A 24,577-nucleotide genomic window follows, 5' to 3' on the forward strand; every position below is an offset into this window, starting at 1 on the left:
GAACCTGACACCGCAGCACCTATGTACCACCCTCATGTGCAACAGTCTTCTGCCCAATCCCACATCCTATCCCTTGCCCACGTAACTACTACAGTTTATAATATGTAAATAAAGTTCACTTTGTACTCCTCAACTCCAAACAACTAAAAGCCTCAGGATATACATAAAATATGTATACACATGGCCTGCAAATACCTCATGTTCAGTCCATGCACATGATTTTTTTTCTTATATCTATTTCTTACTGGGTATTTGTAAATTTGTGAATGTAATGTAATGTGTGAAGCATATACACGTATTAAACATTTTACTTTCTCATACACAGTAAATTATATCTAAATATTGTAATTTATATTTATATTCATATCAGTATTTTTGTGTTAAAGTTTTTTGTACCATGTGAGGAATTATTGCCTTGATTTCGTTATTTTGTCATAATAATAATAATAATAATAATAATAATAATAATAATAATAATAATAATAATAATGACAGCCCAACGGGTGTTTTCTACCCTCGTGCTTCTAATGTGTCTGAGCGGCCTTTATTGTGAAAATCAGAGGCGGAAGCAACCTGTTGACCGGGGTCGGCTGCTCGTTGCAGAGGGTCATTCACATCTTGGACATGGCGGGTCGGGACCGGGTCGTTCACCTGCTTAGGCAACTCGAGCGCGCGGCGTAAGTTAAATTCGAACCGGAAATAGATTCATCCAGACTGAAAAGAACTGTTACTGGTTTCCTTCGAGGGGCGGAGACTGAGTGTGCCAGAGTCCGCTCAAAGATAACAGCGTTTTTGAATTTTCCGGTTAAAGTTCAGTTTTATTGAGGGAAGAGCTCAGGAGGCCACAAGTTTTGGATCAGAGGAGAGTTCTTTAAAATCCGGCTCACCTGTGAAAAACATGTTTCACTGAAAGATTTTTTAAATTAAAAGTCCTAGTTTTGCAGTCACATTTGACGTGTGGTCAAATGTGACTGCATACATTTCCGATAAAAAAAAGTGAAATTTGAGTGATTTCTGGGAGCACATGTGACCAGGTACAGGTGTAAAGTTGCACCTGGAATATCTAATGCTTTTAGAGCCCCTTTCACATTCTCTCATGTAAATTGTCAGTGCATCCTCACATTTTGCACAGTTTCTAACAGTTTGACATCTAATGCTCGCTCTGATATCGTTGTGTTGGTGTTGTTCCTGAATCAACAAAACTAATCTTTTTCCAGGTTCAACATTGCAAATGACCAATCACATTGTAGTGGAGTCATAGGACGTGGAAACATCGTGACACTAACATAAAAACCTAATGGTCTCCTTTTTGGATGTTTTCATGAGTGGACATCGGCAGTTTGGGTTCAAATACTGAACCCATCTTTGTCAGGTTGGAGGAAGAATGACAAGGAAATGCTTCCTGTGCATGAGATGTTCAGGAGCTACTGCAACAACTCAACTGCTGAACCTTCTCTAAATTTGGTCGTGAATTTAGAGACCTTCTCTAAATTCACGGGGCGACCGTGGTTCAGGGGATTGGGAAGCGCATCTGTAACCGGAAGGTCACCGGTTCGATCCCTGGGCTCTCTGTCCTGGTCGTTGTGTCCTTGGGCAAGACACTTTACCCTACCGCCTACTGGTGTTGGCCAGAGGGGCCGATGGCGCGATATGGCAGCCTCGCTTCTGTCAATCTGCCCCAGGGCAGCTGTGGCTACAACCATAGCTTGCCTCCACCAGTGTGTGAATGCAAGAATGAATGAATAGTGGCATTGTAAAGTGCTTTGGGTGCCTTGAAAAGCGCTATATAAATCCAATCCATTATTATTATTAAATGTGCAGATTGGTGACATGACTTCTGCTCTGTGTGAACAGGTGCAGATGTCCTGCTCACTCCAACACCTTCCACCAGGGTAACCTGCACTCATACAAATCATTCATGTATTCATCAGAGTCTCTGAAAAGGCAGACAAGTGCATCCTGATCAATGTGGATCCGTAACTGATGGCTTGATTTCTATCTCTGCAGGTGTCAGAGCGGCACCCTGCACCGTCCGGAAAACTGACTATGCCTTTGAGGTAATGTCACACCAGACTCTTTTTAATAAGTGTCTAAGAAGTTCAGCTTGAAGGCTGTTAGGAGATGTAAATCATTAATGTGTGTCAGCTCAGAGTTCAGCTCACATTCACACATTCAAATGAAGCTTCTTTCATTTTTTTAATCAACTGATGGATTCAACCAACCACAGAATGAGAACTTAAAGTTTTGAATGTTTTCCTGGATTCATCTGCAGAAGTAGCTAAAACTGTCAGCTCTCCAAACTGAGCTCCTCACTTTTCTAAGACCCACAAAGTAGTTCCTTTAGTCTGTGGGATTGCTCTGAAAATGCACTGAATTTCATTTGAAGCTTTGACCTGTACAAATACAGGAGAGACTAAAAATCAAAGCAGCATGAAAGCTGCAGTTCTTCTAACATCCAGCAGAGGGTCCAAGGAGTAACTTAGTCCCCATAGACTTCAATGTTGACATGTCCAACTTTCCAGCAGAAATAGTCCCAACATGTTTACACAGCTTATTTTAGTACAAACTTTGCGGCTCGCATGTTACACATGGATCTGTTGATCTAGAACTAACTCCCAAACCACCATATCTGTATTTCCTGTGGTGCATTAACGGGAACTGACACCTGTGACCTCCACCTACAGACTGTTGAGGTTGTCAAAAATTCCAAGTTTTGAGTTTGTATAAGTTCTTTGATGCTGCTCATCTCATCTTTGTTTCATGCAAAGTCTGCACAGTGGCATTTTCACTCCTTAGCCGTAAAAGGCTGATGGGGTATTATTGGCACCCTGTTGGACAGGCCATGGCATAGACCCACAAGTTTGTGAACACAGTAACTCAAGCATGAGGCGATATAGGATTTTCAGATTGATACTAGAGGTGTATCTATCTTGGATAAATGCATAAGGTCACTGGGTCATAAGGATTTCTGTGGGTGAGGTAACAATCCTCAACTTTATGTGTACTACCATCAGTCTTGACTTGCTCGTCTTTGTGTGGACAGTCTTTATCCCAATGATAAACAGACTGATAAACTACACACTTATATGCCTTTTCCATTAGCACCTACTCAGGTAGGTACTGCACTCACTTCTCTTTTTATTTCCTTCAGATGGCGAGTTCCAACATCCGCTATGGAGAAGGAGTCAGCAAAGAGATCGGCATGGTAACCATCTTCATCCTCCTCATTGCTGTCATGTGATGGTCAGATACGAATTTTTCTTTCTTCTTTTAATGTGATGCATTGAGAAGGAGTGACCAATGTGGCTCTCTGTGTTGTCCTTCCTATCATTGTGGCTGTTCGCTGTTCTCTGCGTGCAGGACCTGCAGAACCTCGGTGCAAAAAACGTCTGCGTGATGACAGACAGGAACTTGTCCCAACTTCCTCCAATGAAGGCTGTTGTGGAGTCTCTAGTGAAAAACGGAGTCAAGTACAAAGTCTATGACAATGTCCGCGTCGAGCCAACGGACTCCAGGTGCGCTCAATGAGGTCGCTGTCACAAGTGACGATCTGATTAATGATTGCCTGTCAGATGAAGAGAAAAAAACATGTCTTTGTGTCCAAAATGTCTCATCAGAGAGGAGAGAAGAAAGTTCATCAGAGCCAGGCTTTTTCCTGGCTCTGAGTCGGCTCACATACCTACATAGGGGCGTTTCACAGGGTCACATGACTCTTCCTCCTCACAGAATGAACCGTGTGCACATCAGAGTGCTGAAATACTTAAGCAGTGTTAATGGCAGACAATCAGTAAGTAAATGAATAAGTTAATTTATCAGATGAAATGACCTCAGCTCGATCTCTGCTGAATTTCAGCTTTAAAGATGCCATCTCCTTTGCTAAAAACCACGCCTTTGATGCGTTTGTGGCGGTGGGCGGTGGCTCAGTGATCGACACATGTAAAGCGGCCAATCTGTACGCGTGTCACCCCGATGCCGACTTCCTGGACTTTGTCAATGCTCCGATTGGCAAAGGGAAGCCAGTGATTGGAGCTGTGAAACCGCTGATTGCAGGTATGACGCGTCCCACTTTTTTTCCTTCTTCCTCCATCTTTGTGGCTAACTTTGGGTTTTTGTGTCCAGTTCCCACAACTGCAGGCACCGGCAGTGAGACCACAGGTGTCGCCATTTTCGACTACGAGCCCTTAAAAGCCAAAACAGGTATAAAAATAGGGATATAAAAGCATATTAGAAGTTGATTTTCCCCTTTGAGATGTTTTAGAAAGACAGTCAGTGAAGATTTAATAGAAATCATAAATCAGCCAATAGAAACCAAGCTGCGGGAGCTGTTATTCATTATCCAAGTTCTTATGATGGACCCTGAGCTGTGATTGGCTGTTTATGCTCAGGAATTGCCAGCAGAGCCATCAGACCCACACTGGGCATCGTGGACCCGACGCACACACTGAGCATGCCTGAGAGAGTCGCCGCCAACAGTGGCTTCGACGTCCTCTGGTCTGTCTGTACTTATGAAGGACATTTATTCATTTTCTGCATTTTTTGATTCATCATTATTATTTTTGTTATCATTATATTATTAGTATTAATATAATTATTATTTGCTGTGATGGTGGCGTGTTCCCTTCATGTTTTTCATAGAGGTAGAGATACTGCCAACCTGATGTGAGACACTTCCATCACACTGATTGATCTCTGCCTTTCAGTCATGCCCTGGAGTCATACACCGCCCTTCCCTACGACCAGAGGAGCCCCTGCCCTACAAACCCCATCAACCGCCCAGCCTACCAGGGCAGCAACCCCATCAGCGATGTCTGGTCCCGCCATGCTCTCCACGTGGTTGCCAAGTACATGAAACGGTACGGCCCCAACTACAACTAAAGTATATCCATGATATGCATTTCATTCAACTGGATTCATTTGTAATTGAAATAAGTCGTGATTGATTGATTACAGATCTGTGCGAGACCCTGAGGACCTGGAGGCTCGTTCCAGCATGCACCTGGCCAGCGTGTTTGCCGGGATTGGCTTTGGGAATGCCGGGGTTCATCTGTGGTAAGACTAAGACTGAGATTTCCTGTAATCCTGCATGCAGGCTGTTTGTGCTCATTAGCTGATCTTCTTTTGAAATCTGTTTAATTATTTAATTTGTTTCTATTAAACTGCAAACGTTTCCTTGAACTTCATCAGTGAGAAAGGAAATCAGGCTTTGAAGAGGGTTTTTAAGCTCATTAGTTCATGGATCTGTTTCTGCAGTGTTGCAGTACAGACAGCTGATCGTGGTTTTAAAATGTCACCTGTGATTGTAGGTGTTCTTTAACACTTTGGTGACATCACATTGAAACTTTAGGGACAGTTTAAGGCCTTATTTACAGTGATGAGTGGATGAAATGCACTGAAAATGTAGAAACACCAGCAGACGATGCAGAAGAACAAAAAAAAAAAAAAACAGATAACAAACCAGAAGTGTTTTTGTGGAGTCAATCATGTGATGAAAGTAACAAGCTAATGGTATACAGCTAATAGCAAACATGTATCTGCAGTATTGTATGATTCATGTGATTGAGACATACAACTTTACTGCCCCCTCCTGCAATGTGTTTTGTGTGCTTTTGTAGTGTTTTTCTATTTGTAGGACTGGTCTTATGTTGCAGTTTATTTGAGCTCTCATAGCCAACGTGCATATTTTCCTATTTGAGCTAAACTGATCCAGACCTTTGCGTGAGCGTTTCAACCTGTTTGTGGTTCCCTCCTTTCAGTCACGGGATGTCCTATCCCATCGCAGGAAACGTCAAGACTCACTCAGCCAAGGGTTACAACGTGGAGCACCCCCTAGTGGTGAGTGATCATTACTGGACATCACAGCTGGCAGTGACGGTCCTAGCCTGTTTGGCGCCCTGGGCGCCACACACACACACATAAAACATATTAAGGATTATACATTAACATAAAACTGTTGTCGGAACCATACTGAATTTCACCAGAGAAACACACACACACACACACATATGAAGTTAGAGAGAGTATGCATAGTATGCAAACGGCTACCAAACAGCCATCATAATTCGTCATACAATGAGAACAGGACAAATCAACAATTGACAATGACTAATTAATATTAAAATCTGTAACATAATGTATTGTTTGGAGTTTAGTCTGTTACTGTTACTATTTTTACCATTTCTTTTTGGAGCAACTGTAACCCACATTATTTCCTTAGGGATTAATAAAGTATTCTGATTCTGATTGTTTCAGGATGACCCGCCTTTATCCAATCACACATCTGCTTGCCTCTATCTTTTGCTCGTTTCTCCTCCTCTTCTTTTCTATTTTTTCTAAACTGAGCACCTGATGACTTTGAACTTTTCTTGTCCATCTTCCATTGGTTTTAATTTTGCACTTCAGTATGAACATAAGTCCCCCAACTCGATGATCACCACAACATAACCTAACAGACCTACACCTTAGTTCACAGATTTGCTTTGTCTAAGGTGTGTTTCTGCGATTTTGCACAACCCAGGATTCAAATCATGAATACATAATGGGCTTGGATTTACAACATTATGAATGAAATGTGCTCTATGTGGAAGCAGCTGGCCCCCCTCCCCTTTCGACAGGTTGTGTGTGAGACTTTAAATCATCAAACTGTAAATTATAAATTTTAAATTGTTATTGATCACTTTAACCTGAGTCCTGAAGTTATATTTATTTTTCTTACTCTTCTTATATTTATTGTTTGTTTTCTTCCACTGCTGTAACTGGAGCCTCGTCGTCTTGTCTCTCTATATACTGATGACAATAAAGTTTACTTTGACTTCAGCAGCAGAGCAGGTGCACCCACCTTTCGCGTACAGAATTTCGAAAAAGCATCGGTGCAAATTACAAGTCTGTATCATAATTTCTGGTGTCTGTCCCGCTGCCCCGCCCCCTCAAGCAGCAGTCGCACCTTGCAAACGGAGGGCGCCCAAACTCTCAGCTAATGGGACCGCGGTCAAGTGAGCCGTCACTTACGAAGTCACAGTCAAGCTAGCCACAATAGAAAGCCGATCGGTGCCCATGCCATTCCCAATATGCGCTGGCTGATGTCAGGGCAGCATGAGTACGAACAATTTTTTATTTTGCCGATGCCCGTGATACCGCACCCCACCACGATGCCGCCGCGGGCAACCGCCCGTGTCGCCCGTATCAAAAACCGCTACTGACAGCTGGCATTGCAAACAGATGTTCTTGGCTGAGATCACTGGTGTAGTGCAGCTGGAGTGATGATTTTCATTTTCCAAGAGGGAAAACAACATTTCCACGGTTATTTATTTAGGATTTATCCAAAAGAGAGCTGCATTATTACAAACAGAACTCTGTGTGAGGCAGCTGGCCTGTACCATGAACACAATTTATCGCTCATTCTAGGCCTGAGTACATGAAGGTGCTGTTACTGTGACATGTGGACAGTTGCGTGCCTTTATTTTTCTGCAGGTACTTTTTAAAGTCTAACACACATCGTTCGTAGCGATAAGGTTATGGGTATTTTTTTTTTTATAATGCAGTGCTTTAAAGTTTGATTAGATATGGTGCAGAAGCTTGATTTGGTTTACTTACAGTAAAGTCAAGACTGAAGATTAAACTGGTAAAAACGGCAATGAAAATATGCAAACATAGAAATGAAAGAGCACCAATCTCTCCAATCAAGATACAAGAAATCAGTTTTTTCCTCAGGCTCATAAAATTGTTAATGATCCATTTTTCAGAGTATGACTTATTACCCTCGGCCCCAGTAAACAGCAAGTACTTGTAAAACAAATCGCTATAAGCTCTCCTTTGTCCCAACATCTATTGTACTTTGGAGTCACATCATCATGTACTTGAATGTTTGCTGGAGCTGTATTAAGGGAAACAAATTTTTACTAATTAGATAAGTAATTTACTTCTCGAGGTTTGGAGCTGGTTTTCACATGCAAGTGCTGCTATACACTCTCAGAAATAGAGGTACGAGAGAAGAACATTTTTGTACCTATAGGTACATTTTTTTAAAAATGTTCCCTTAAAAGTACAATACTGGTCTTTAAAAGTCCAGAAATGCCCCTTTAAAGGTACAATTTGAAATAAGTACAAATCTGTACCATTTTGACCTGTACTGCAGTGACAGTGGCAGAATGTGGTAATGGGTCAGCATGGGAAAATCTGGATGGGCCTGGTTAATTGTAAAATTCATATGAGATGTGAGTGTGCTCATAAAAGCTGCATGTTATAATCAAATCTGTCGGTCCTCTCCTCTGTACGTAAATTATCCTATGATGCAAAGAATATCTGTAACCTACCTTTGTGTAAGTATGTTAAATTATATTTAAAAAAAAAACACACAATGACATGCAGGCACAACCAAATGATGTTAAAAAAACTGGTCCATTTCCATTTTATTAAGTTCCAGTTATAATTTTTTAATGTTTTAAATCTTTCAAAAACGTGAAATCATATTACTGTTATGTTTGGCCATTTACTTTTTCGCTTTTACTACATCCTAGAATTGTTCATTAATTGGGAGGTTTTTATGGAATTTGCAACATCAAGTTAAACCGAGGTTCTTTGGAAGTTAAAATGTCAAGCAGATTTTTATGTTACGGTGACTACATTTTGTAAGTTACAAATATAGTTCGCCAAGACAGCATAACTGTTTCTAAACAACTGCGCATTAATACCACAATGTTGTATTTCCATGTATCAAGTTCGCAACGCGCATTAATCCCAAAGGCTGAAAAGGCAGCAGCGATGAGTGCTCCGCCTCCGCGCTGACTAGCGTTGACACAGAAAATGACTCTCAGGGGGTTATCAATGGAGGAGCGCCTTAAAAAGTTGATGGAAGAAGGCATTGATGTGTCAGACGACGAGGCGCAAAGGTTTAGAGGTAAGTCGGGTGTGATTTTGTGTTTTTATAAAAATTACAACGTGTAATTTTACAGTAGAGTTAGCAAAAGTCCGAAGAGCTAGCTTTAACATGGGTGAATGCTAGCAGTTAGCTAAGTTTTAAACAAAGAAAGGTACAAATGTGGACTATTTAGACTGTTGGTGGAATATTCAACGTCTGTCTGCCCGCCGTATTCCAGTGTTTTATCGATAAATAGTCACTAACCGTGTACAACAATGTAAAAAAATCAATAATTTCTCAAAACATGCTAGTATGTAAATATAGCTATTAACAAAATCATTTTCTAAGCAAAATTTATCGCATCTAACTTGTTTCCCGCTCAAAGGGATTTTAAACAATGGAAGGTACACATTTGTACCATTCCACCTACTTAGTGGGATTTGGGATTTTCGAATATGAGAGCTGTAAGCTCTACGCAGGGACACTGTCGCAAACCCAAGAATTGTTAAGATGATTGGGGAAACAGCTAATGATTTTTTTTGTCTCTAAATCTGATTATTATTATTTTCTGTACTAACTGATTAATCAATCTGTTTATTAGCTTTAGAATTTTTGTTCAAGGGTTAAAGCACTTTACATTTATCTCCAGTCTGTGTCTTTAAACATGTCAAAAGTTTAAATCCTCAATGTAAAATGTCATTCTTTTGTCTATTCTGCTCTTTTCATTTCCAGTTGTGTGATGAGGTTGATTTAATGCATCCCTGCCAAGACAACATCTGTCGCCGCTTTAGCGAAAACTTCACTGCTGTTCTTCAAATGACCAAGGATTTGCCACTGAAGAAGGTCTACATGGAGGCAAGAGAGAATGCACTGGCTGAAGACATTACAGGTGCTAATTTGACCTCATACAAATAGTAAATTTTGTGACAATTCATTTGCTCTCTCTTCCAAAGATAATTGATGTACCATAGTGTCATGTGAAGAGCATGTTAATGGGAATTTGCATGCTATCAAAATCTAATGAAGTGCATTTGCATCTGTATGACCTAGGAATTGACTTCAAGGGGGCACTTCTCTTGCCATCCATCTTCAAGGAGAAGATAGAAGATTTCATCATCCTTGGAGAGGTAAATGCATGATGCAATGCATAGCCTTTGGCCACAAGTTTCATTCTCGGTGTTTTGTTGGCATGGAGCTGAATTCAGCTGCGGTTCAGCATCACAGCTAAGCTAATGTAGGGGAAACACTGCTGTTAATCCACAGTGCTGCTGTGCTCTTGGGTTTTGTCTGGTGTTTATATAGATAGATAGACCTTTATTGTCCCCTTAGGGAAATTCTTCACAGGTACTGTCACTGTCAGGGGTGATTGCTTTTGCCCTTGAATATTATGTCAAACTTTAGCAGCTTATCAAACACTACCACAACAGTCATTGGTCAAGAAGCTTTTTGTTTGGAGTAGGGGCCATGTTTACAGGTTATCAGAATAGACAGTTTTGTTTTGCAGCAAATAAAGAAGGTAATTTGAGGAATCTGTTGAAAATCCACTTGGCACATATTGCTTAAACATCCATCCATCCATCCATCCATTCGCGTCCGCTTATCCTGTTCAGGGTCGCGGGGGGCGCTGGAGCCTATCCCAGCTGTCATAGGGCGAGAGGCGGGGTACACCCTGGACAGGTCGCCAGTCTGTCTCAGGGCCAACACACAGAGACAGACAACCATTCGCACTCACATTCACTCGCACATTGCTTAAACATACTGTATACTAATGTTTTTCTTCCTCTTCTGCAGAATACTCCCACGAGTCCATACCCAACCATTCGAATGAAGGATAAGAGTTGGACAACTGCCCTCTTAAGACAGTGTCGCCATGTTGTGACAGTTTGAAGGAGTGGATGTTTGCTCGTGCCGCTCGCTGGATGAGGCCTACATCTCAGCATTCTCCACCTTCTTCGTGTTCAACATGACCTACCCTGCATACTTCAAGAAAACACTTGTCTTTCAAAGTCAAGTCAAAGTCAAAGTCAACTTTATTGTCAATTCTGCCACATGTACAGGACATACAGAGAATAGAAACTACGTTACTCTCAATCCCTAGATAAAATAGCAAATGAACATTTAAATATAAGAGTGATTAAAAAATGCAGGTAAAATAATTAAAAAGTAAAAATTTAAATAAATAAATACAATACAATTTTACATATAACAAGAACTTTCTTCAGAACTGCATTGTCAACATAGGAGACCAGGGAGACAAACCCCTGCCAGTAAGTGTCACCAAGGTACTTAACCAACTCTATTAAATACGCCCCCACCCAAGTGTCACTACCTTATTGACTACCCAAGGCTGATTTTGATGTATGGTCCTCTTCGCCCTTTGTGGTGTATGAGATATGAAAGCAAGCATCAATATTTCAAAAATCTAGCGAGTAAATGCAAAAACTTTGTAAACATCACTGCAACTCTTAGCAATCGTCATCAAATGAAACAGTGCTGGGAGTTTTCTTCAGACAAGTTGCTTGTTGACTTTGAACATTCACTCAGCACAAGTGTCAGTGTGCCATTTTCATCTCTGCCAGGTGACTTACAGAATGCTCTGGAAATGAACAAAAGTTTTACAGATGTGCATTTTCAGGATAAAGTGCTTCAGCGTGTGTCTGCTATATCTGTCAGCAGTGTCAAATATGAACTTGAGGATGTTTTTGTAGTTGGCCATGTACACACTGAAGCCATACCTCAATTCTTTAAAATCAAGTATATTTTGAATGTTGATACTTGTTGGGTATTGTGTGGGAAACTGTTACTTCCTTGCACTTATGAATGTCATTTCCATGCTTACCAAGTGGCAGTTGACAATGACTGGATCCTGTTCATTCCAGGAAATGAATTAGACTTTCAAGCTCTAGACACCTATTTAGTTGATGATAGGCTGTTTGTGTCCTTGAGGTATTCTGTGTGACGTGATTGCAAGAACATTTTTGTGTGCGTGTGTGTGTGCGCGTGCGTGCGTATGTATGTGCATGCTTGTTGAAGTAGAGCAAAACATTTGTGTGGACAGTTTTTTAAATACATGCCATCTCTGTGATCCGTCAAAACATTGTGTTCAGGTGTTTAATGTCTTTATGTGATTGTTTACTTTTTTTTTTTTTTTTTTTTAAATGAATGTATTTTTCTTGACATGTCCTATAGCAATATACGAATGTAATCAAGGATGTATTCCTGTGGTTGTTTAAGTGCTTTGATGTGATTCTATTATCGAAAATAAATGGTTAAATAACCAAATATTTTGGACTATTGGGGGTACATTTTTGTCTCTTTAGGTACGAAATAGGTTGTCGCTGGGGGGGTACCCTCATAGGTACCCTATTGTACCCTTTTCAAGAGAACATTTCTGTACTATAGTTTCAAGGTACATTTATGTCTTAGGAAAGTACATGATTGTACAGTGGGGCAAAAAAGTATTTAGTCAGCCACCGATTGTGCAAGTTCCCCCACCTAAAATGATGACAGAGGTCAGTAATTTGCACCAGAGGTACACTTCAACTGTGAGAGACAGAATGTGAAAAAAAAATCCATGAATTCACATGGTAGGATTTGTAAAGAATTTATTCGTAAATTAGGGTGGAAAATAAGTATTTGGTCACCTCAAACAAGGAAAATCTCTGGCTCTCACAGACCTGTAACGTCTTCTGTAAGAAGCTTTTCTGTCCCCCACTCGTTACCTGTATGAATGGCACCTGTTTGAACTCATCATCTGTATAAAAGACACCTGTCCACAGCCTCAAACAGTCAGACTCCAAACTCTGCCATGGCCAAGACCAAAGAGCTGTCGAAGGACACCAGGAAAAGTATTGTAGACCTGCACCAGACTGGGAAGAGTGAATCTACAATAGGCAAGCAGCTTGGTGTGAAAACATCAACTGTGGGAGCGAGCAATCAGAAAATGGAAGACATACAAGACAACTGATAATCTCCCTCGATCTGGGGCTCCACGCAAGATCTCATCCCGTGGGGTCAAAATGATCATGAGAACGGTGAGCAAAGATCCCAGAACCACACGGGGGGACCTGGTGAATGACCTGCAGAGAGCTGGGACCAAAGTAACAAAGGTCACCATCAGTAACACACTACAACGGCAGGGAATCAAATCCCGCAGTGCCAGACGTGTTCCGCTGCTGAAGCCAGTGCATGTCCAGGCCCGTCTGAAGTTTGCCAGAGAGCACATGGATGATACAGCAGAGGATTGGGAGAATGTCATGTGGTCAGATGAAACCAAAGTAGAACTTTTTGGTATAAACTCAACTCGTCGTGTTTGGAGGAAGGAGAATACTGAGTTGCATCCCAAGAACACCATACCTACTGTGAAGCATGGGGGTGGAAACATCATGCTATGGGGCTGTTTTTCTGCCAAGGGGACAGGACGACTGATCCGTGTTAAGGACAGAATGAATGGGGCCATGTATCGTGAGATTTTGAGCCAAAACCTCCTTCCATCAGTGAGAACTTTGAAGATGAAACGAGGCTGGGTCTTCCAACATGACAATGATCCAAAACACACCGCCCGGGCAACAAAGGAGTGGCTCCGTAAGAAGCATTTGAAAGTCCTGGAGTGGCCTAGCCAGTCTCCAGACCTCAACCCCATAGAAAATCTGTGGCGGGAGTTGAAAGTCCGTGTTGCTCGGCGACAGCCCCAAAACATCACTGCTCTCGAGAAGATCTGCATGGAGGAATGGGCCAAAATACCAGCTACTGTGTGTGCAAACCTGGTAAAGACCTATAGTAAACGTTTGACCTCTGTTATTGCCAACAAAGGTTATGTTACAAAGTATTGAGTTGTATTTTTGTTATTGACCAAATACTTATTTTCCACCCTGATTTACGAATAAATTCTTTACAAATCCTACCATGTGGATTCATGGATTTTTTTTTTTCACATTCTGTCTCTCACAGTTGAAGTGTACCTCTGGTGCAAATTACTGACCTCTGTCATCATTTTAGGTGGGGGAACTTGCACAATCGGTGGCTGACTAAATACTTTTTTGCCCCACTGTACCTCAGATGGTACAACTTCATAAGGTACAAAAATGTACCAAGCCTAAAGGGTACAGAAATGTCCTTCAAAAAGGAACACCCCCAGCGACAAGCATTTGTACCCTTTTTGGTACACTTTGGTACCCCTATTTCTGAGAGTGTAGTACTGTTTGGCCACGTGGGACAATAAAGTTCCTTCTTATCTTAACACAGTCACATTAACAGATGAGGTTCATACACATTTCTATCTGAAGTGTATGAGTCTAATAGAAAGAAGACACTGTAGGAGAATGGTGTTTTGAGCAAAGTCCCACAAAAATATTTAAATTGTGACCCGATTTCTGTGCAGAAATGAGACTAAAACCCTGAAACTTAGTTAACTTCAGTTCTGCTGGTTTCAGCAGAAGAGGGCTCAGCTATAAACACGCAGGGTCAGGAGTGAGTGAAGAGCTATGGGTTTGTTTATTTTAAAGGGACTGTTGCTTCTTGGTTTTTAACATATAGATATAAAAGTATATCATTAGCAAACATTTGTAAGTTACACTACAGGTACAAATTTCAGGTAAATCATTTATGTACAAACTCACCAACAAAAAACTTGAGGTACTCTGGCATTATTATAAAGGTTTTAGTGATATTTTATTAATTACTCACATGTTGTGATGAGAATAATGCAGAATTAAAAATTGAGCAGAAATAAGTGAAGTAGAGAGATTGCAACGTTGGAAAGACTGAGAGAAAAGACACCAGGGAGGGAGAGAGCTGTGAGCAGCATGGAAGAACTGATGAGGATGGTCAGACAGATGACTTCATATTCTTAAATTCATTCTGACATTTGATCACTTTGCTTAATTAGAGCTGAATGATGGTCAAACAAGATTAGAAACAAAGGATGACTCAAGCGTGGCCAATGCTCTGGTGCTTAAACAAAACACTACACCTCTGACTGAGATGGACCTGTGCAGGTTCCCTGAGGAACTCCACACAGAACTTTACTTTGTTTCATACTCGACCTGTGCAGCTTTTAAATAAAATGTTCTGTTAAACTTTGTTTTCAGCCTCACGGGCTCTCCGTTGTCCTTACATCTCCGGCCGTCTTCAACTTCACAGCCCCGATGTGTCCGGAGCGCCACCTTGAGGCCGCAGAGATCCTCGGTACCTGGACGCCTCACACTAGGCCATATTAGATTTAGTATAATAGAGACTGTGTGGAATGTCTACTTTATTTATCCAGCCAAACCAAAAGGTTTCCAGACTTCAATGAGCCAAATAAAATTACTCAGTTAGAAAAAAAGACAGAAATACACTGGAGAGGAACCTCCAACAACAACAGGGCACACAAACAGTGAAACATCAAACATCCAAGACAGTCAGCGGGACCTTAAATGCCTCCATTGAGAGACTTTTCAGTTATTTAAGAATATTGAAGGTATTCAAAAATAAGGTTTTTAAGGGCTCTTTGTACCTTTTTAAAGAAGTCTAAAATAGAAAAAAAGTAATTTTCTTTCTTTATTTTTTTGCAGTAGTAGCACTTTATTTCTTCAGCTATCAATAGAAAATATCCAAATTCACCAAAACTGCCATCACTCTTTAAAAATTGTGCAGTAACAGACTTTCTCTGCGCTATGTTCAGGTGCAGATATCCGGCAGGTGAAGAGGGAGGATGCGGGTGCCGTTCTGGCCGACACGCTGCGTCAGATTCTGTTTGACCTGCACGTGGAAGATGGACTGGGAGCTGTGGGATACACCAAAGACGACATCCCGGCACTAGTAAAAGGAACTATCCCTCAGGTGGGTCAGAGTTCACCTTCATATGTGTACTCCTGGGTTAAACTGTGAATTTCTTGAGTCATCCCATATTTTTACATTAAGACATCAACCTCTCTCTTTTGATGTCACTTCTATCCCCAGTTTGCTTCCTTGTGACGATTATTCAAGACCTTAGTGATTAGGGTGTGAGAGGTCCTGGGTTCACATCCTGTTCGAACTCAGAGGCTACTTGCTTTGTATGCTTTTCCTCAAAAACATGTGCAATTTGTTTTCTGGTTTGAATGTTAGAAGGGTATTAAACTGTCCAGACAGAGTGGAAGGCCCCGTAGTATTGTGTTTTCTCCCCATGTAATCTTTTAATGCGACCTTGTTATTCATAGACTTCTTTGATTCTTTGAATTAGCTGATTTCATATCTGCAAATGTGATGTAATGTGAGATAGTGAAGGACACAGGGCCAGGGTGGACCAGGCCTAAACCTGGTCCACCCTGGCCCTGTGTCCTTCACAAGGAGGTGCTATTTGTAACATGGCTTTAAGGAGATATTTGTTTGGATACATGTGTTGATTTATGTTTTATTTCTTCTGGTTTGTTTCCAGGAGCGAGTGACTAAGCTGTCTCCCAGAGCGCACACGGTGGAGGATCTGAGTCGGCTCTTTGAGGCCTCCATGAAGCTCTACTAAACTCAGCTGCAGTTCCTCCCACAGCCACCAGAGGATGCAGTTCTGAGTCTAAAAACCCCTCACAGGCTCAAAATCGTTGACGTTTTTCGTTTGAGCTTTGATTAGAAGATTCTTAGGGATTATTATTGAGCTCATCCTTTAAATTCTTTGAAATGATCACCGATTCAAACGTATTGAGCTTCTAACTGCTCATAACCATACTGCGTTCTAGTTTTAATTTGTGAAACTTTTAGAAAGCTGAGTGAAGTAATATTAAAGATATGGTAATTTTATGGAAATAATGAAGGCAGTTTTCTCACATTATATCTGCTCAAACAGACAGATGAATTATTTGATAAAATCCTGCTTCAATATCAGAAAGTATCAGGTGTGTTGTAGATGTAACATTTTAAGGTTTCTGCTGCAGAAACTCCGATTCTGATGAGTTGCTCAGTCTGGTATAGTTCAAATAAAGAAGCTCAGCACTTTGAGCATGTTTTTCTGGTTGTTTTCTGATTTGTTTATTTTTTATTACAAGATCAAATTGTATGCATTTATTTCATATGTTTCACAATCCCGAGCCTACAATAGTACAGAGAAAACCCTAACATTTAAAGAACCTCCTGTGAGTAAGCACTTGGTGACAGTGGGAAGGAAAAACTCCATTTTAAAAGGACAAGACCTCCAGCAGAACCATGTGCAGTGAGGTGCAGTCATCTGCTGGTTGGGGATGAGGGGAGGAAGACACTCCTTCACATTTACACAAATGATACATATTTGATGTTTTAATAATTTAACAAGTTAATATTTTTTTTCCACTGATGGATTGATTGTTTTGCCAACTTGCCAAATTATTTTGCTTGCTTGCCTAACTATTGACTGATGCCAGTTAGTTTAATTAATATTTGTTGATCTGATTACTTGTGTCTATTTAAATGGTAAATGGCCTGTATTTATATAGCGCTTTACTAGTCCCTAAGGACCCCAAAGCGCTTTACACTACATTCAGTCACCCACCCATTCACACACACATTCACACACTGATGATGGCAAGCTACATTGTAGCCACAGCCACCCTGGGAGCGCACTGACAGAGGCTGCTCTCTTTGATATTTAATCAAAGGGAGCAGCTTTAAACACAACATGTTAAAGTCTGAATTCTCACAAAAGGTGACTGAAACGCGGTTGATTGAAGAATGAGTTTGTCAGCATGAAGCTGCTGGTGTTTGATTGGTCGCTGTCAAAGCTGCTCATTAAAAGCACAGCGTTTTTCTGACCTGATTAGATTGTCTGGTTGTTTAGTCTCAAATTCTAGTTTATCATGTTTTCCTGTAAAGCTTCTTTCTTAGAAACCTTGATGTCAGCTTCTCACACTTCTCTCCAGAGGTTTGTTTTGGTTGTTTAGTCTCTTTCTCTGCCTTCAGTGAATTATAATTTTCCATAAAACCTTTCAAATATGTGTACTCCTGTGTTAAACTGAGTTTCTTGAGTCATCCCATATGTTTTTTCATTAAGACATTAACCACTTTTTTTTTAATGTCACTTCTATCTCCAGTTTGCTTCCTTGTGATGATTATTCACGGCCTTAGTATGACTATAAACAGTGATCTACCTGCTTGGCCTTTTCCCTCAGACTCCAGTTTCAGGCATCTTTCCTTGAAAGTTTGATAGATCTGGAGCCGTTCATTAACCACGTCAATTTGATTTTGTAGGTTCTCGTCTTTTTTATGGTGCAAATCAGCTCAGTGTTTCTTCACACAGGGGCGCACTTCTTAAAATGTAATGTGCAGCATTACATACAAGTGATGGAGCTGGAAGAACGTGTGTTTGGTATTGAGTCAGTTTGAAATCAGATTCATAGAATTTGTTACAACATCTAGGCTCACCTAGTAATCGTAAGGTTGTGATTCTGCGCTATATAAATTTGAATTGAATTGAGTTTAAACCAACCAATTATGGATTGTGTCAAGACTTCGAGTGCAGAAAGAACAGATTTCTAAAGGCACCACTGATGCTCTGTGTGACACAAATGACAAGACAACACTATCAAAGGACAAAGGGGGACGGACGAGGCAAAGAAGAAAAAATGTTTCAGTGTTTGTTCAACCTGTCTTTTTAACTTTTTCTGTTTCCTTCTGACCTGTTTGCCTCACATTTCTGCCACGTTTCCACAGATACAAACAGTTCAGAAGGATAAAGATGAAACTATACTATTGAAAAGCAGAACATCAGCAGAGACAGAAAATCACACATCAACTGCCCGTAAAAGACAGGCATGGCCAGGATATACAAACACCTTGGTAAGTACATTTAAAAAGACTAATCTATAACATTAATTTTATGTAAGAATAAAAAAAAAATGCAAAAACTCAGTTTAGCTATTATTTTTGTTTATGTCCTTGTTGGATCTCTTCCTCTAACAAATTCTCTTCATTATTAACATAACAATGTTTTTCTCAGCATTTGGTACAATCTGAACAAAGAGGAAATATAGGCATCAAAAATTCCTGTCAAACAATTTTGAGTTGCTTCATTGCTGCAATATGTAAAATGTATCTATGCAAAAACTTCCCCCTGTGGTTTGTACAGCTTGCACACATTTAGTGACTGGAAAGTGGAAGTGACTTCTCTGGTGGGAAGGAGCTTGGATTAGTGCGTGAGGTTGAGAGGTACTGGCTAGTCAGGCTGACCTCAACACACGGCCTTGGGCTCTAGCACCAGTCTCCTGGAGAGGGGCTGGACTCTGTCTCAGTCTGGAGTTGCCCTTGGTGAGAAGCGGCGGGCTGGGGTGGGTATCCTAGTATCCCCTCGGCTTACTGCCTGTACGTTGGGGTTTCTCCCGGTGGACGAGAGGGTTTGTTCCCTGCGCCTTTGGGTTGGGAAACAGATCCTGATTGTCGTCTGTGTCATGGTCCGGGTGAGTGCTGTGTTTTCTTGCGTGTCAGTAAATCCATCACTGGGCAGAGTCACCACACCCCTCGTTTGTGGCACCTGTGTGTAATTTGTTGGGAGGCTCTTAAGACCAGCGTTCTGAAACATTCCTTGTTGGAACGTCAGCTAACCCACGTTAGCTCGGTAAACCCTGTTTTTGTCACGCTAACCCTGTCTACTTGCCTCTGCAGCTTCACAGTGGATTGGATCTTGCTGCCTGTAACCACTCACTCCCCGTCGCTGGCCTGCTACTATTCTCGGCGCTATTCGCCTGCCTCCCTGCCCTACACTTCACAGTGAGTGTACACGAACCTGTTTAGCCTCACTCGGACCACTAATCCCCTCCTAGCCTCGCCGTCAACCCAGACAAGTAAGTCTGAATTTTGTTGCCACCACTTCTTGGACTGCTGCGTGGGGCACGCATTGACTCTACACTCCTTTCATTAGGCCTACAGTGACTCAGAGAAACCCTGTGACCCTGTACCTTGTATGCCTGCTCCGGAAAATCCCAAATAACGTGCCCAGCCCGATAAAGAGACTATTTCCTTTTGGCTTTGCTGCTGCACATGCAGTGTGATTCTTGTTTATTGGTTTAACAATTATTTTGGTCTAGCCAAGACTTGTTTACTTTCTCTGCATTCCTGGTGACAGCTTATCTGCTAGCCCTTGCTAATCACAGTGGGTTTGTAGCTACAGATTCTAAGTACCATAATCAGAAACTTTGATAGTAGGTAGCCAATGTTCAGAGGTCTGTTTTCCCTCTCGCCCTTAGTTCACGATTAGCGTTTTTGTTTCTTATACCTCGTCCATGGTGTAACACACCCAAAGAAAGATTCTAGGTCTGACCAACCGTCTCGGTCGTGGGCAAAAAGATGAGTCAATAAAATTCTAAAAGATAATTTATTGACAAAAAAAAATATCAAGAGATAAAAGATAAAACAGTCCAGTGTCCCATTTATGAATTATATAAAAAACACACAGTCCCAAGGCCAGAGCCAGCTATGCCACACGGCCAGTTGCACTCCACGTGTTGCCTGTAACAGGGTTAGAAGTTGTCCTTGGAGACCCACCACCCTGCAAGCATATAGCCAGTGGTCACTCCAGCCTCTGCAACTCTGCTACCTTTAGGCTGTGGCATATAATAGGCCCTGGCCTGCACAGAGAGACAAAACGACACTTTCACTATAGAATTCATAGCACAAAATCCATCCATCCCAAACATATCTGATTTCATCACATTACATACCTGCACAGAGAGACAAAACGACACAGCAGTGTTTGTAGTGTGGGCTATAAGTAGACCAGTGTATCAGTGCAATCAAGTACACCTGCCTCTAATTAGTCCAACCCCATTCCAGCCATTGGCTCACCAAAAATGTGACACACACACACACACACACACACAAAACCACTCCCAACCCAGTGCAACTTCACACAATAATATGGAGCTGAATTAACACAGGCACATTAGTCTACCATGTTACCATGTGTGCCATTTTTGAGTGCCAAATAAATTGTTCGTTTGCACTATACCTCCGAGCCGCCGTGTGGTGTCTGCATTTGAGTCCACTTACCTGTGTCTGGCCACCCGGTCGTGACAGTCTGTAGTTTCATCGGAAGACAGCTCAGAGTACCCAGTCTTCTTGGAGTCCCTTTGTGGGGTGCTGGAGCATGCTCCACCTTGGTACTCTGTCATCCTACTGGTTATCCATGAAGGCCATAATAGGTGGCAGTCTAATGCCACACTAAGTAAGGGATCCTCTATGCTCAACTTCAGCGGCCTTTAGTAACATGTTCATATTTTATAGATAGGGTGCACCTCACCGTCGTGAGGGTGTCACCGCAGTTTGTCACACTGCGCACGCGCAAACACAAATGTCAGCGAAAAAGACGGCGCAGCACGGCAGTGCAGCGTGTGATCTGGACACAAGCGATGGAGGCACAACTTGTAGAACTTTGGAAAGCTCATCCGAGCCTTTTCGATGTGGCCTCACAAAATTATCACGACACAACAACCGTGAAAATAGCTGGATCTACATCGCTGCTCAATCACAGCTGCCTGATCAATGTTTTTCATTAGCAATTTAGCAAAGTTGATGGTGGTGGCGTGTCTGTGTGAGTGAAAGACAGAGAGAGCGAGCGACAGAATTTCTGTTATAACCTTCATTTTATGGACGCACAGTGTGAGCACTCGGGTCACATCAGAGCATCGGGTCGTATAGTGTGAGACCCTGCATCGTGACCTATGAACTTCTAACCCCTGCGAGTCAATCGTACAGTTTGAGCAGGAGCTGAATCGCGCGACTGAAAAAATCGCACAGTGTAAGCCCAGCATAAGATCTTAAAGTTATAATTGGTGAGGACAAAAACAGTTTTCAAAATGTTGTGATCACTCGAGTACTGTAACGTAGAAGAATGCCTCATTTTATCAGCTCAAAACATTTCTATGTAAAAAGAGCTGTAAATAAAGAAAACTAAGTATGTTTGCATGTTTGGTTTCTCCCCTTATATATGAAATCATGATTTAATAAGTGAAATTTGTATTTAGTCAGATTAACTTTGACTGGGACTAAAATAGGCTACTTTTTAAAAAGAAATATTCTCTTATTTGCAGAACACTTGAAGATTATCTTGCTGGGAAAATCTGGAAATGGGGAAAAGCAGCTTGGCCAACACCATATTTGGAGAGATGGTGTTTGAGATGGGTCATGCTGAAAACCCTGGAACAAGTCAGTGTAGAGAAGCTACCAGATTGGTGAATGGAACATCTGTCTCTATAATTGACGATCGCACGTCTGAAGAGGATCTGAGGAATGAGATTACAAGGAGTGTCGTAGAGTGTTCTCCTGGACCTCACGCTTTTCTTATTTTACTGAAACTGGAGAGATTCACAGATCCTGAGAATGAGGAGAATGAGGTTATTACCAATATCATAGTCTTCATAGTCTTCTATCATAGTCTTTTTCTGAAGAAACTTTCAGGTATGCTGTGCTTGCCTGTGACGATCTTCCTGAAAGAATGCAGATTGAAAAGTTTTGCAGGGGCAACAACCGTCTACGTGAGTTGTTAGAGAGATGCGGTGGGCGCTGCCACGTCTTTGATAACAAATACTGGAACAACCCACAGCATGAATACAGAAACAACCAGCTACAGAGGGAAAACCTGCTCAACACAATAAGAGATGGTGAGGAACAATGGCAGAGGCTGTTACACAAATGAGATGCTGCAAGAAGTGGAGAAGGCAATACAACAACAGCAAGAGCATTATCTATGAAGCGCCTTGAGGCGACTTTTGTTGTGATTTGGCGCTATATAAATAAAATTGAATTGAATTGAGCATTAGATCGTCATCAACAAACATGTCACAGGAAGAAATCAGAGAGGAGGCAGAGAACAGAGTCTACAATATTCTCAAGATGGCTGCTGGTGTTACCACAGGGCTGTTGTTGGGAGCACTGCTTGGTGTGCCGGGAATGATTGCAAACGTTGTTAAAATGCCGAGGACTTTGAAAATACCAGTAAAAATACCAGCAAGTGCCGTAGTGACAGGAGTGGCAACACAGGGAGAACTTCCAACGACTGGTGTTAAATTGGATACAGTTGCACAGCTTGCTGCTACTGCAGGAGCAATAGGTGGAGGTTCCATAGGATATCGTGAAGCTGATAAAGCAGATTCAATAATAGAGGCAGTTATGAACACAGCTGAGGCTCTTGGTGTACTAGCTGTAGAAGCAGGAAGAACTCTCACAAACCCTAAAACAGAATGTGTTAATCATTTAGAAAAAGATGAACACATTTCAAGACACGTGCAATGCTCTAAACTCCTTATCATCATTTTATTACCATTTTAAAGTGTCACATTTGAACAGCACATATCTGTATTAATTCTTGATTACTTTGTTTGGCTAAGGCAAGTCTTGCTTGGTTGCTTGTGAATTTCACTTGTTGTTTTGTGGTAAATGTTCTGTGATAATCCTTAATAATACATTTGTAATAATTCATGCTGCTGGGTGTGGGTTTAAATTGGTTTCATTTTTCAGTACATGTGTACAATAAATTTCCCCAGTCCTCTAATCAACGTCTGTGTATATAGAGCCCTTCATCCTGACATCCTTTTGTCTTCCATTATTCCTGTTTTCTCCCCCAGTGTGACTTCAGTTTGTATCCATGGATTTTATTTTGTCAGCAACAGAAAACAAAGTTTTGCCTTTGGTTTAATTCTGTCCCTGGAGTCATCAGTACATTAATACAGTAGCTCTCAGATACTGGAGTACCTGGAGAGAACCTGGGGAGACATTAACATTGCATTTTCAATCACTGGTTAGTGGCCAGTTACATTGCTAGTATAAATATTAGCTGTCATCTGAGCATCCCTCCATCGATCACCTGTTTCTGTGCACATCCAGATCAAACTCGGGTTTCTGATCACCTGACCTTCCCAGCTGTCACAGGTAGGAGTCACGTGTCCCTGTTGTCCTAATTGGCCATATTCTTGTTGACTGATGCTCCTCATGTCTTTGTATAGATCACCTGCGGATCGTTTCGTCTGAAGCCTTCTCTCCATCGATTGCTGGTATGTGTTTGTGTGACGTATGTTTAATTATTTTACCTGGTAGTAAACAGTATTCATAGGTTGGAGCTACAGAAGCCTCCTATTGGCCACTTTGTTTGAAAATCGGGCAGCACTTTTTGATCAGTATGTAACTTTGATTTGTCAAGATTGTTATTATTTTTTTCCCAGGGCTACATTACAGAAGCGCTACTTTGACTTTCCCTTCTTTCGTTCGGGTTTCCTTCTGCCCATTTCAGTAACTGGTGTTAAAGAATAAATATATATTCTTAGTGCTTATTTTCTGATTATATTGTTTTATCCATTTTAATAATAAAGGCCTGTATAAAAGAAGGCCAGCTTTTACTCACAAACCAAGTTCTCAGCCAGACTAGAAATACAGGAAGTGCAGAGCTGCAGAGGCAATATATTAAGAACAGGAAACCAGACAGAAAAAGCCTAACTAAGTAACACACACACACACATCAAGTCAGGCCAGAAAGAGTTGTTTTGATCTAAACTATGTGTGACGTGCTAATGACCAAAATAACACCTATATGATACACATTTTTGGCTTCTAATGCTAGAAATCTGCAACTGGCTTTGGGCTGTGCACGGCTCTCTCTTCCGGAAGATGAATAAATGAATAATTTTAAATTGACAACTGAGTCGGGTTTTTATCTGTCAGTAAAAGAATATAAAGATCCAGATTTAATATTGGAGTAATTTTCTTTACTTTTTTGCTGTCGACTTCATCAACAGTAAAAAAAAAAAAAAAAAA

General features: G+C 41.3%; 3 protein-coding genes and 1 pseudogene across 7 annotated transcripts in view; all 4 read left to right on the forward strand.

Moving 5' to 3' along the window:
- The first annotated feature begins 557 nt into the window (after positions 1-557).
- adhfe1 (alcohol dehydrogenase iron containing 1) lies at positions 558-16,812 on the forward strand. Of its 4 annotated transcripts, none has more exons than XM_085395227.1 (15): positions 567-677; positions 1,218-1,467; positions 1,822-1,892; positions 2,008-2,057; positions 3,152-3,243; positions 3,361-3,515; positions 3,854-4,050; positions 4,120-4,197; positions 4,386-4,491; positions 4,701-4,853; positions 4,951-5,049; positions 5,754-5,832; positions 14,944-15,040; positions 15,519-15,676; positions 16,254-16,812. In XM_085395227.1, the coding sequence occupies exons 5-15, from the start codon at positions 3,241-3,243 to the stop codon at positions 16,335-16,337; spliced, it is 1,209 nt and encodes a 402-aa protein (XP_085251353.1). In that variant the 5' UTR covers positions 567-677; positions 1,218-1,467; positions 1,822-1,892; positions 2,008-2,057; positions 3,152-3,240; the 3' UTR covers positions 16,338-16,812. The 4 variants fall into 4 exon arrangements, with proteins under 4 accessions (XP_085251330.1, XP_085251353.1, XP_085251338.1 ...); XM_085395212.1 differs by having other exon boundaries at positions 3,152-3,205; XM_085395220.1 differs by having other exon boundaries at positions 1,218-1,372; positions 1,855-1,892; positions 3,152-3,205.
- On the forward strand, positions 8,809-11,348 carry LOC146674211 (uncharacterized). The gene is made up of 4 exons (XM_085402369.1): positions 8,809-8,893; positions 9,587-9,743; positions 9,905-9,981; positions 10,646-11,348. The coding sequence occupies exons 1-4, from the start codon at positions 8,861-8,863 to the stop codon at positions 10,739-10,741; spliced, it is 363 nt and encodes a 120-aa protein (XP_085258495.1). The 5' UTR covers positions 8,809-8,860; the 3' UTR covers positions 10,742-11,348.
- Positions 16,813-18,432: 1,620 nt separating the features above from the next.
- LOC146674212 (GTPase IMAP family member 9-like) overlaps positions 18,433-24,577 on the forward strand; it is a 38,084-nt gene continuing 31,939 nt past the window's right edge. The window contains exon 1 of one of the 2 annotated variants that reach the window (XM_085395093.1): positions 18,433-18,589. The gene's annotated coding sequence lies outside the window, so the exon portion shown is untranslated. Of the gene's footprint in view, positions 18,590-23,719; positions 23,821-24,577 lie in introns of those variants that run through there. The other variant, XM_085395087.1, reaches the window with a different exon arrangement.
- LOC146674213 (GTPase IMAP family member 4-like) lies at positions 18,592-23,727 on the forward strand (annotated as a pseudogene).

This window comes from Rhamphochromis longiceps, linkage group LG3, assembly GCF_057381845.1.
Source record: "Rhamphochromis longiceps isolate RC_006_pf linkage group LG3, R_longiceps_female_GT1.1, whole genome shotgun sequence".
Taxonomy (NCBI): Eukaryota; Metazoa; Chordata; class Actinopteri; order Cichliformes; family Cichlidae; genus Rhamphochromis; species Rhamphochromis longiceps.

What these genes read in the sequence shown, in the direction of transcription:
- adhfe1 (XM_085395204.1), top strand. Translation starts at nt 625, where the DNA reads ATGGCGGGTCGGGACCGGGTCGTTCACCTGCTTAGGCAACTCGAGCGC. An exon ending in TCAGCAAAGAGATCGGCATG is followed by an intron (nt 3,206 to 3,360) that starts GTAACCATCTTC and finishes CTCTGCGTGCAG; the next exon opens with GACCTGCAGAACCTCGGTGC. An exon ending in TAAAAGGAACTATCCCTCAG is followed by an intron (nt 15,677 to 16,253) that starts GTGGGTCAGAGT and finishes GTTTGTTTCCAG; the next exon opens with GAGCGAGTGACTAAGCTGTC.
- LOC146674211 (XM_085402369.1), top strand. Translation starts at nt 8,861, where the DNA reads ATGTGTCAGACGACGAGGCGCAAAGGTTTAGAG. An exon ending in CGAGGCGCAAAGGTTTAGAG is followed by an intron (nt 8,894 to 9,586) that starts GTAAGTCGGGTG and finishes TTTCATTTCCAG; the next exon opens with TTGTGTGATGAGGTTGATTT. An exon ending in ACTGGCTGAAGACATTACAG is followed by an intron (nt 9,744 to 9,904) that starts GTGCTAATTTGA and finishes TGTATGACCTAG; the next exon opens with GAATTGACTTCAAGGGGGCA.